The sequence below is a fragment of the Typopeltis vanoorti genome, chromosome 20 (genome assembly GCF_054136105.1).
Source record: "Typopeltis vanoorti isolate ZY-2024b chromosome 20, IOZ_Tvanoo_1.0, whole genome shotgun sequence".
Classification (NCBI taxonomy): Eukaryota; Metazoa; Arthropoda; class Arachnida; order Uropygi; family Thelyphonidae; genus Typopeltis; species Typopeltis vanoorti.
In genome coordinates, this window is record NC_143568.1 from 4,548,057 (window position 1) to 4,561,363 (window position 13,307).

Consider the following 13,307-nt stretch of genomic DNA (forward strand, 5'->3'; position numbering starts at 1 on the left):
TTTCCTTTTTTTGTTGTTGTTTGTGTTATGCTGCATATTTTAATGTTTCTTTGGCTATTTCTTGTATAAGTTCTTCTTTTCCATTAATCGTTCTTACATTCCACGTTGCCAGTTTTATTATTCCTTATCGTTTCCTTTTCCATTTCCGATCAATATCAAATTTTTCCATTCATTCATCTTTATCTTAGTTTCTCGAGCAATATTGTTTTACGTCCAATGACGAGTTGCTAGCCCAATCACCAGACGCCTCCCACGTTAGCCGGGAATATTGATGTAGCCTTCATGCCTAGGGTGGCCCTGCTGGAAGATCAAGCTTCCGACATACTTCTACATCTCCTGTTCACCTCTCCACACGATGAGGTGTGAGTAGGATTTAGAGAGGCTCTCATAAAAGTATGAGAATATATTAATGAGGATCCAGAGAAGGTTCACCAAGTCCATTTCAGATGTATGGAATGTGGTATATGAGAACAAACTGAGGGAATGCAACTTGCTCAGCCTTGTGAATAGAAGTAGTGGGGAGGGGGTATGATTGAGATGTATAAATTAGTGAGGATTGTTACCAGGTTAATATGCAGGAGATTTGTCATAGAGTAGAGGGAGACAATGGTAGAATGAGTCCATCCTTGGAAGCTGTGTAAGGAGGGTGTGAGGAGCAGATTCTTTGCTTGGAGAATGGCTAGTGAGTGGAATGCATTGTCCGAAAGTGTGATGAGTGCAGAAACAAAATTATAGTTTCCTCTGTATTACCAATATTAACTATATAGACCTCTGCTGTGGTTACTTGTCTATCATCTTGTCTACCACCAAACTCTGCAGTCCACATTCCCTCAGCCGATCCTCATAACTGACATTGTACAGTCCTGAAACTGTCTTTGTTATCTGCCTTTGTACCCTTTCCACAGTTAATTTATCCCCTTCAAATCCTTGGGACCAAATCTGAGAACAATAGTCTAAGTGTGGTCTGATCAAGGTCTTATACAATGGAATGAAAACTCTTTTATCTCTGCAGGTCAGTGTCCTTTTTGTCTGTAAATTGCATGTGTTCTGAAGGTGTATTCATGCACGTGGAAATGCGTTCATGCATGTGTGCATGAACACATTTCCATGTGTGCTACAATCCATGTGTTCTGCAGTAATGAACACAATCCTCTGTGTTACCTTCACCACCTTTGCAATATGTCCCTTGAATTTCAGGTTTCTATCAATCATCAACCCCAGATCTCTTGTCTCCCCTACTCCCTCCAGTATAGCTACTCCAATAGAGTATGCAGTGTCCCATCGGTGTGTCCCAAACCTCAAGACCTTACATTTTGCTGCATTAAACTGACACCCCCATTTATTTGTCCATCTCTCTAGCTTATTCAAATCATCTTGCAGGGCTACTGCATCTGCACTATTACTAATAATCCTTCCCAGGTTTGCATCATCCGCAAACAACTGAATATCCCCCTTGCAATCCACTGACAATGTCATTGATATAAAGGTTAAACAATATAGGTCCCAGTATACTGAGCCCTGTGGGACTCCACTTGTAATCCTCTGCCTACTTGAAACTGCCCCACCATACACAACTCTCTGATACCTATCAGACAGCCAATCCTGTATCCAGTTGACCAACCTGACATCGAAACCCATATGCTGCAACTTAAATATCAGCTTATCATGTGGCATCCTGTCAAATTCCTTCGCTAAATCCAAGAAAATGGCAGTGTATGCCTTTTCCTCATCTACTGCTCTTGTAACTTTGTTATAAAAGGCTAACATATTACTAAAACGAGCGACCCCTCACAAATCCACGTTGACTCGCACAGATAACATTACCGTCATCTGCCCAATGTTGTATACGATCCCTAACTAATTTCTCCAAGATCTTAACAACTACTGATGACACACAAACTGGCCTATAATTAGACACTTCCAGTCTGCTACTGCCCTTATGCAATGGCACTATCTTACCTTCCTTGCATTCCCTGGGCACCTTTCCCGTAGCCAGACTTTCATTGAAAAGCCAGGTCAAAGGAGCTGTCAATTCCTTAGCACATTCTCTCAAAACTCGTGGTGAAATACCATCCAGTCCCACAGCTTTACTGACATCCAGAGTACTCAGTATTTGGAACACACTCTCCTCCTGCACCTCTAAACCTCGAACCTGCCCTATCTCTCTAGTATTAAAATTTACTCCTCCAGGATGAATATTCCAATAAAGTGTTCATTGAACAATTCCACTATGTCTTCTGCGAGTCTCAACTCACTAGTCTCAGTGTGGTCAGTTATAGTCATCTCTAACTCACCAAATTCCTCCCATTGTCTGCATTTTGTGCATATACGTATTTCCCCTTCTCTCACCTGCCACATATACAACCGCTGAGATGCATACATTCAACATGTCTCGCATGCTACAAAATCCCGTATGATATCATGCAAAATGGAGTCCTTAAATGGGGGGGGAGGACTTGCCAATACGCCATAACTGGCGCTGCCACCATTATTCAAAATAGTGTCGAGGAATATTACAACTAAACGCTAAATAAGTATAAGGGAGTATAACTATATAAGTAAAAGTACAAACAAATACATTTGTTATTTTCTCTATGTTTTTATATTTATAAAAATATAAACACTAGACTATAATCATAGTCTACTGTTTCTCTTTTTTTAGTAATTATCATATTAGAGAGCTCTATCAATAAATACACCTGTTGATGTATCTATCATTATATAGTAATATGTCTTTAAAATTTTCAGGAAATGACAATGTACACTAAAATATTAATTAAAAAACTTTAATTAATATCTTCCACTATTTCAGCAATGTCACATTGCCATCTTCTGGGAGCATAAAACTATGATATGTGCATGCAGGTACTAACAACGAGCAAATGAAGCTGAAGAAGGCAACTGGCGTTGGTCCTAGAGTTCTAAATGTGCCCCCTAGTGTGCTAAATTGGGTTGTGTTTGGCTGATGTTCTAAGGATTCAAGCTTCCCAAATTTGGGGCAGTCTCATGCACCCAAATTTGTGTAGATTTGGGAAGTTTTTTAGAGCTGCTTTCATATTTATATTTGCTACAGTGCATAAAGTGGCTTTCTTCCAGTGTATTCTGTGGTGGGTATCTAGTGCATGGTCAGCAAGTCCCGAGTGGCTGTATTGGTGAAACTGGATGTAGTCTTTGTGTTCAGATATTCTGATATTAGCTGTCAAACGTAATAGGACAGTTTACAGCTGCAAAGGACCTGGTATATTCTAGGTAGGTCTAGGGGAAGTGGTTGGTCTTTGGTAGAGCAGATAAGGGATGTAAATTTCTTATGTGGTTTGTAACAGGTAGTCAGGTCATATTTTTTTAAGATTTTTGTGAGCTTTACAAATGTGCCCCAGATATATGGAATGGTGATAGATTTAGTGTAATCTCTGTTAAGGAGAGGGGGTTGGGTTAACTGGTTTTAATATTTTCTGGATTTTTTTGGGGGGTTGTAGCCATTGGCTAAGGAGGTGTTAAGGATGTGGTTTAGTTCACTAGTTAGGGCATTGTTGTCTGAAGGCTGGCATGTAATCAGAGTGTCTAGAAAAGGGAGGCTGTTGTTGTTGTTTTCTCTTTCCAAGGTGAACTGTATTCTGGAGTGTTGATTGTTTAAGTGTGTTAGGAAGTTGTGGAGTGTGTCTAAGCACCATGTGGCCAAATAGCGAATATTTCATGCACGTAGTGTAGCTAGACAGTAGGTTTTTGTGGGGCTGAGTTTAAGGCTTTTTTCTTCAGAAGTCTCCATAAAGAAGTTTGCCAGGGGTGGAAAAAGTGGAGAACCCATGGCTGTACCCTCTATCTGTTTGTAGAATTTTCCTTCCAAATGAAATAGCCTGAGTTCATGGTGAACTGAAATAGGGCTGAGATATCGGGAGGAAATTTGGTTTTGATGAGATCTAAGGTATCTTTGAGTGGGATATTTGTGAATAAGGAGGAGACATCAAAACTGACCAGTATGTCAGTGTTTTTTGAGTGAGAGGTTCTCTATACTGGTTTTAAAGTGGGTTGAGTTTTTAATGTGTGATGGTGTGTTGCCAGTATAATGTGCGAGCACTTTGGCTAATTTGCATGTTGGGGAGAATCATTGCCATCCACAATGGGAAGTAATGGCACATTCTACTTATGGATTTTTGTGGTCCATATATTTGGTGGGGGTCTAGAGTTGAAAGGTTTTAGTTTGCTAGTCACTTCTTCAGGCCAAGAAGTCACCTTCTTAAGGATGTGTCCAGAAGATGGCAATATGACAGTGCCGAAATATTGGAAGGTATTAATTAAAGTTTTTTAATTACACACGATCTAAAGCCATATGTAACCAATGTATAAGTTTATCTACAAAAATATATACTAATATCTATATATATATATATATATATATATATATATATACAGATATTGCTGGGATATATATATATACGAGGGGGAGACTGCAAAGTTCTGTTAAACACCTACAACCAAAATGATTTTAAAGCAACTGATATAACCGCAAGAAAGAACATATGAGGATATAAGAACATAAGTTAACTTCATAACTCTGCTACTAGTATGTTTTTCTTCTAGTTATATCGGTTTCTTTAATATCATTTTTATTCTAGGTGTTTATCAGAACTTTTCAGTCCCCCCTCTTGTGCGTGCGCTTGTGTGTGTGTATATAATATTGTAAAAATAATCATATTAAAAAATTCTGAATATTTTTACGTATTAATTTTGCTTGTTTTTGTTTTCATACACGCAGTGTCTGCACTTGTGATGTGCTCGTTATGAAAATATTATGTTAGAAGTAATATGTAAGGAAGTAAAAATATTGAAGTACTTACTTAATTGATTATTTGTATTATTTATAAGAAAGTTTGTTGTGTTTTTAAATGTTGAATTTTGTGTTTATGAAAGACTTTCTTCAGCGCTGGTGGATACAGCGAGTCAGCCATATTTTTACAATGCGTAGTTTCTGACGTTGTTGAAGTGCGCATGCTCCCGGAGTGAACTTACTTGATGTTTGATTGACAGCTGACAAGAAAGCGTTGCGTATCCAAGTTACAGTGGTAAACAAGAGAGCGTTCGGAAAGTTTTTAATAACTGGCCGAGGAATATTCAAGTTGGGAGGAACTTGATTTTTTGTGTGCGGCAGTTAAAGGAAATTTTATATTGTATTCCGAAAAAGGAATAGTGGAAATAATATGTTTCAAGAAGGAATAAGTACAGAAGAAAAAAGAAATCTTGAAACTAAGTTTTTATAAACTGGCCGAGGAATATTCAAGTTGGGAGGAACTTGATATTTTTTGTGTGCGGCAGTTAAAAGGAAATTTCATATTGTATTCCGAAAAAGGAATAGTGGAAATAATATGTTTCAAGAAGGAATAAGTAAAGAAAAGGGAAATCTTGAAACTAAGTTTTTATAAACTGGCCGAAGAAATATTCAAGTTGGGAGGAACTTGATTTTTTGTGTGCGGCAGTTAAAAGGAAATTTCATATTGTATTCCGAAAAAGGAATAGTGGAAATAATATGTTTCAAGAAAGAATAAGTACAGAAGAAAAAGGAAATCTTGAAACTAAGTTTTTATAAACTGGCCAAGATATATTCAAGTAGGAAGGAACTTGATTTTGTTTTGTGTGCGGCAGTAAAAAGGAATTTTAAAGGGATCCTAAGAAAATGAAGTACAGAATCTTGTAACTTCTGGAAAAGAGCCTTAACAGGAAGAGAAAAAGACTATAAACATTTTTTTGTGATTTGTGAAAGAAAAAGTGTTTTGTCTTAAGAGTAAGTTTGTATTTTTTAAATAAGGCCTTGGATCCATATAATCTGTATTTGTAGTTATGTATTTTTACTAGAAGTGTATATATGTTGTTTTAAGTTTTTATTAAATGTGTTTATTTTGTACTTGGTATTGAGTCAATGATTAGCTGGATTCTGAAAGAGTAAGTTAAAGTCATTGCACCAATTGGAGTGAACTCTTTGTGCAAATATAATAACATATAGGGACACTCGGAGTCAAAAATAAAAATAATTGTTAGTAAATGAAATATTATTTATAATACACATTATAAATAACTAATGGCGCAGCCTATATAGGATAAATCATTAAATATTAACAATGGCGCAGTCGCCTACAGGATAAATAAATTCATTAAAAATTAACAATATCACCATATGTAGATATCCCAGTGGTATCTGATGATAGATACATCTGTTGATATAATCTATTAGTTTATGATGTATATTAGTTTTTAACACCACACATTCTGTATTTAGAGATAATATTAATTTTTTTTTTTTTTAATATAGAATTGAAGTGACACTTTTATTCATTGCAATTTTTAATGCATGCAGATTTGATCTGTGTTTTGTACTTCTTTGAAAAGCAGAACTATCTGATCAGTACAAATAGTATTCTTATCAAAAAATGTTGCGATGTATATTCTCTGCACTTATTTTCTTATAGTTATTAAATTGTTCATTTATAGTACCAAAGGAGATGAAATAACTCAAAAGAAAAAGATGCATTCCCAAGAGAGTCTAGTTAATGATTCATTGAAACATAGTAATGAAATTGAGAATGATAATTCTTTGTATATAAATAAAGATGCAAATGAGAAAAAGATTTCTCCAGAAAGGAAACTGGATATTTCTGAAATAGTTGAGGAGGCTGAAATTACTCTTCCCAAACCAAACAGGTAAGTTGTTTTTAATCTTTACCTCCCACAGTAATTTCAGTAGCATTATTATAGATATCATTACACAGAAAATGCAATATAATCAGCTTACACATTAGTTATTGAAAATTACTGAAAAGTTCCAACCAACAGCCTTACTGGATAGAAGTGTTGTCATGGTATTAGATTTTAAAGGAGATTGTTCAGTTATTATTCTTCCTTGCAACATTCATTAGGTACCAGGATTTATTGCATAAAGTCATATCAACCTTTTAAAGGGTGTTTTTTGTTAATTGTGTGCATTCTCATCCCAGTTTGTCTGCTATGCAGGTGGAGGGGGGGGGGTTCTGGGAGGAGAAACCTGGCCATCACTAGATGAGACTGGCTAACACTTCATTTGTAAAGGCCTTTATTAATGGTTCTCATACAATGATGTGATGAAATTCTTATGTTCTTTTTCAGTCAAAGGGTGCATAGCACGTTGCTTTTCCAAGTGTACTAGAGAAGTGTTGAATGGCAAGTGGCAGGATAGCTTCATATAAGCTGATGAATGCCAACAGCTCAGAAGATTTTATAAATTCTTTCTATATTTTCTAATACTTTTTAAATTTTGCCTAAAATTCAAAAGCACAGTCATCTTTTCTGCCCCATAGTACATACTTCTGACTATCCTAATTTAAACCTATCCAACCGTTAGCTAAATCTTTTACCTTCCCTTACTGGGCATACTTTATCTTATATAAAAATTCTACCCACTTTGAATCTTTAATTAATCCAGAATTTAGTTTTAAATACTTCATTTTGATGGACGCCATATATAAACAGATGGAAGGAACAGCCACGCCCCCCCCCCTTTTTTTTTTTTTTTTTTTTTTTTTTTTTTTTTAACCTATAGCAAACTTCTGTAGGGGAGAATTTTGAAAACTTGCTCTTAATTCTGCTTTTTCTTTAAACCTTTTATCAGGATAAGATACATTGATTATGTGTTTTCTGTTTGTCCACATGACTCAGACACATTAGTCTCTTTCTTCCTCCACCTCAACATCCAGCATTTCAGAATGCAATTCACTACAGAAAAATAATAAAAGCCTGCCATTTGTAGACATTCTAATCACATCTTCCCAATTTTACTCTTTCTCAGTTTGCAGAAAACTTACTCATACTGGCAGATACATACATAAACTTTCTCATTATCCCCTCAAGACAATATATGGTATTTTTGATAATATGGTATTATCAAAAACAGAGCCTTCAACCTCTGTTCCAATCAGGGCTTCTCTCCTAGCTGAATTATCTTTTTTTCACTACACCTTCCTGTCCATTGGTTATCTATCTATCTCTCCCTTCCATCTGCTTCAGACGGGTTGGATCTCTTCCTAATGAGGAGTCACGGCGAAATAATGTAGCTGGCACGCCACTCCTATGCTGCATCCCTGTTGAGTGTATTCATGACTGTAGTTCGTGTGTGTTCACGGGACTGGTTTGCCTGCTTTGAAGGAATCTCTTTGGAGAAATTTCTGCAATGCTTTTAAATTTCATTTGAAGAGCTAGCTGTCTTTATCCACTCTCCTAAAGATCCATGCTCTCCTTCTCTGTTCCTGGTGTTTATAAGGGTCCTTATTCTTGCAACTGGTTCTGTTGTGGACAAACTGGAAGATCTGCTAACATCCACCTCGTAGAACACAAGAGTTGCATTTGCTGCTCAACTATGGTCCATAATGTCTAGTTAACTACATTGGATACCTTGCACAGAATCAAACAGGAAAAAAACTATTATGCTTCACCATAGCAAATAGAAACTTAAAGAATCAGCAGCTGATTTAAAAAAAAAATGACCCTAATCTAAATAAATATGGTTGTGTTAAACTTCCTGACATTTGTGAAACATTGATTCTTAGGGATGGACCAATGAAAGGCAAATATATGGACGCTTGGGCAGGCGATCATTTCTTCTATATGGTCCACACTAGGGCAACTTGTAAATGCCTGCAAAGTGTATTCCTGTAAGCTCTCTGGTCAGATTTTGTACGAAACGTTCATAGTTTCTACATTTAGTTTTGAAATAATGCTGGAGTTAATATCCACTTGATTTATATACCTTTTTTGCATTGCCGAACTGAAGCCTTTTGGCTCTTTATTTTAGTAATTAATTCTTAGTCTTCCTACTCAAAAGGCAGGGTTACCCACTTTAGCATAGTCTGATTTCTTCCACTTATTGTTTTTGTGTGTGTTATTACAATTTTTATATTATATCTCGGAAGACATCGTACTGACAGAGATGAAATATCACAATGATTAAACCTGTTTTATTATTTTACTCTGCTGTATTCATTCAATTAAACCTTATGTTTTTGGAGTCAGCAGCTACCTTAGAACATTCTTGAAACCTCAATAAGTACAACTCTGTCATTTTGCCAAAAATCTAGGAGACAGCCATTTTAAGATCAAAATAATACTTGCTAACCTCTCTCTTTCTCCAACAATAGATGCTGCCAATTAGAACATTAATTGGCACCATCTTTAATTGATACTGTTTTCATACTGTGACAAAATGTTTGTGCTGCGAGATGTTTGCTAAAACCATCACAATATCAGTAACAATGTAATTTTTTAAAAATTTTTATTGTTGTCTTGTGTGAATTAAAGCCTTTGGAAAAAACTCAATATAAATTGCCAACACATATGCTTTTCTGCATGACTGAAACTTGTTTGAGTGTCCTCTAGGAATAGAGAAAGCTAGTGAGCCAAGATGATAGTCTCCTCCAAATGGCAGGTAATTGAAAGCAACCAAATTCAATATCAGAATAGTGCCGATTCTTCATTGCCACAGTTCGCTTGAATGACATTATAATCTCAGATTGAGATTCTAATTCATTTCAAGGTAGGATCTGATATGAGAATAGAGGAGAATGAACTGAAGATTTTTAGGATATTAAGAAATCTCAAGGTAGGATCCAATATGATAATAGAGTATGAGAAACTGGAAGTGCTTTGGATATAAAGAAATCTCAAATCGAATACATATAGCTATGGGATTGGATGAGATACCAGTCCATGTGTTATGAGAAAGTGTAAGAGAAATGGCAATTTTTCTAACTAGACTGTTTCATTGAAGTCTTGCTACTAGCAAGATCCCAGGTGAGAGGAAAAAGAACTGGATAGTTTTGCTACATGAAAGAAGCTTTAAGTTAGAAGTAACAAGTTATAGACTGATCTTAGGAATGGTAGTTAAAGTATTGGAAAAGATTGTTAAGATTTGGCCATTTATTTATTTTTCTTTTCAGCTCTTTACAATCCAAAATTTAATTAATCATCTTTTTGATGTTAACTTTTTGTCATTGGTTTTTACATCTTGTTTATCTTAACATATTTTCTGCACTCATTTGTTGCTATCTTGTGCTCACCACTTTTAATTGCATGTTGTCTCAGCTCTAATCAAGTCTTTTGTCAAATTTTCACCATGTATACTGTCAAGACTTTTACTCAGGTATGTTAATTAATATCCTTCAATTAAAATCTTATTAAATTTAATGTTTAGTCTAGTTGTTACAGAGGGTCTACTCCATCACCAAAATAGCTTAGCTTTTTCTTCCCTACTGTTAAGGATAGAATTACTCAGGAATGGATGGAAAGGAATATGTTATTTTGTGAGGGACAGTTTGACTTTGAAAGGAGATGTTTTAGAATTTGCTCACTTTCTACAATAAAGTGAGTGATACTTGGTTAGATATGAGAGATGGCTACACAGACACTGAGACCTTCCAAAGGCATTTGAAAGAATGCTTCATAGAACCTTATTATCTTATGCATTATCTTATGGATAGGCATTGGAGAGTAGTATGTGGTGGAGTCTAATGAAGGAGAAGGCATGGTGTGCTGTATTGCTTTGTACTTGGGTTGCTGCTGCTAAATTTATACTAATGTACAAATTAAATTGCAGAATATCCAGTTGTGTGCAGATGATGCAAAATTGGGGCAGATGTTTTAATAGACTGACAGTTCTGGGATTAGATGATAATACTAATCAGCTCATTGTAGAAGAGTATAAGCTATGTATTATTATGATTATTATTATTAAGAGAGACCTCCAGGAGTCAGAGACTCATCGAGGGAGGCCACATACCACACATGCCAGCTATCATATTTCATTCTTGAATTCATTCACACTGCTTGCACTCACAACATCCAGTGACAATCCATTCCAATCATACACCATCCTCTGAGAGAAAAATCTAGCCCTCACCCCTTCCTAGTGACCTTCATTCTCAGCTTCCAAGGATGCCCTCTTGTCCTTTCTCCACCCTCCATAAATTGAAAAATTCCATCAATTGAAATCCTGTATGACCTTTTCAGAAGTTTGTAAGTCTCAATCATATCACCCTCTTTCTCCTGTTTGCTAGTGTCTGCAGTCTACAAATTCTCAATCTGTCTTCATAATCAGTATTCCACAATCTTGATATCATTTTTAACACTCTTCTTTGTACTCTCTCTCCAATATATCAGAATCACAACGGAAACCAGGAGACCAGACCTCCACACAATAGTCCAAGTGAGGTCTATCAAGACCTTGTAAAGAGGCAAAATAACATCCTTATCTTTACATGTGAATGTTTGTTTCGGGATTGCAATTATCTTTTGAGTTGTATTTGCAAACTTTGCCACATGGCCCCTGAACTTCAACTTCCTATCTACTAACACCTCAAGATCCCTAGCCTCATCAGTTTCTTCTAGTCTAATCCCACCAATACAATACAACATTGGATATCTAATCATGCTGAAGTGAATGACTTTACATTTACTGACATTGAACGGACACCCATTTTCCTATGCCCACAATTTCAGCCTATTCAAATCATTCTGCAAGTACTGCATATCAGCAGCATTCCTGATTATCCTACCTATCTTTGCATCCTCAGCAAATAGCTGTATGTCGCTTGTCAAATCTTTCCCAATATCATTAATCTACAGATTGAATAACAGTGGACCAAGCACTGATCCTTGTGGTACATCACTTGTTACCTTAAATCTTGCAGACTCAGATCCCCCGTATACCACTTTTTATCTGTCAGTCAACCATCCTCTTATCGATGCTAATATTCTATTATCCAAACCCATTTTCTCCATTTTATGCAACAGTCTACCATACTGTATTCTGTCAAAAGCCTTAGGAAAATCCAAAAGTATCATGTTGTATCCATTTCCCTTGTCTAGTTCAATGATAACATTGTTATAGAATGTGAGCAAGTTGCTAAAACATGACCTTCCCTTAGTAAATCCATGTTGTTCATTGCAAAGTAGAGATTCACTGTTAATCCATTTCTGAATGTGAGCCCTAACCAATTTTTCCAAAATCTTCACCACTCCTGAGATACTAATAGTCGGATACATCAGTATGTGCATCACCCTTTGTTCAATGGAATTACCATATATTCCTTCCATTCCTTCCATTCCTGTGGAATCTTCCCTGTTCTTGGGACTCATAACAATTTCAGTTATGAGTCTCATAACTGAAATTTATGAGACTTTTATGAGAGCCAGTTCAGCTGAACACTCTTTTAGCACATGTACTGATATCCTATCAGTCCCTATTGCTGAATTCTTATTCAATTTGTGCAACAGCTCCAATACCTCGTCCTCATACACCCGCGTTTCTTCATCTAGTGAAAAGGTAACATTGAGCTGAATGTTGTATACATCAGGTTGATATCTTTTAACAAAATAGGCACTCATTAACTGAACAACCTCTTCTGCATCTGTAACCCTCACAACATCTGGATGTAGAAGAGTTATTCTTTCATATTCATTCTTTCTTTTACTTGCAGCATATTGATAGAATTCATGTGGGCTGTCTTTAGCATGCAGAGCTAGTTTCTTTTCATGATCAGACTTTTCTTTCCATACAACAGTTGTGACTATTCTAGCCTGCTGCTTATAACGTTCATAATGGACGTCATCCTTATGCACACGGTATTCCTTCCACATCATCCTTTTCTTATGAATCTCTTGCTTAATAAGATTACACATCTATTTGACTCCTACTCTATTTATTCTTCAAACTCTCAGGACACATTCTGATATCGCATCATTTAAGTATTGTTTAAATGCTTCCCATACACTGTCGATATTCTTTCCATCCAGCAACCAATCCCATTCCACTGAACTCAGTATACTCCTCAGTTGGTCATAGTTTCCTACTTTGTGGTTCAGCATGTAACCTTTTCTGAATGGAATATTCATAAACTTAGTCACTTCCCAAGTGAGTACTACGTGATCACTGTCACTAGCTAGAGGCAGAATAGTTGTCTTTAACTGAAACGCCCCCTGACACTATAATCAAATCTAACACTCTTTGTCCTCAAGTTCCTTCTGTCACATGCTGCTTGAGGAAGTTGTCCCACAATCAATATTTGGATAATTAAAGTCTCTGATTATTATTATTCTTTTCGCACTCATCTTTTCTATTTGGTAATTTCTTCATCGCTAGCAACCGATCCACCAGTCTGTAACAACACCCCACTATGTAATTAATCTTGTTAGATTCCACCTCATGCCAGATGGCTTCAAACTCACTGCCACATGAAATATTGTTAGTAGTAGTATTACAATCATAGGTCTCAAATCTAACTGGATTGAAGACA

General features: G+C 36.2%; 1 protein-coding gene across 1 annotated transcript in view; it reads left to right on the plus strand.

The window, feature by feature from the left end:
* The window catches only part of HBS1 (translation elongation factor EF-1alpha (GTPase) HBS1), a 400,441-nt gene that overhangs the window by 228,306 nt on the left and 158,828 nt on the right, over positions 1-13,307 (plus strand). The window contains exon 8 of the mRNA XM_090410159.1: positions 6,481-6,690. Within this exon, the coding sequence (XP_090266285.1) occupies positions 6,481-6,690 (210 nt within the window). The remainder of the gene's footprint in view (positions 1-6,480; positions 6,691-13,307) is intronic.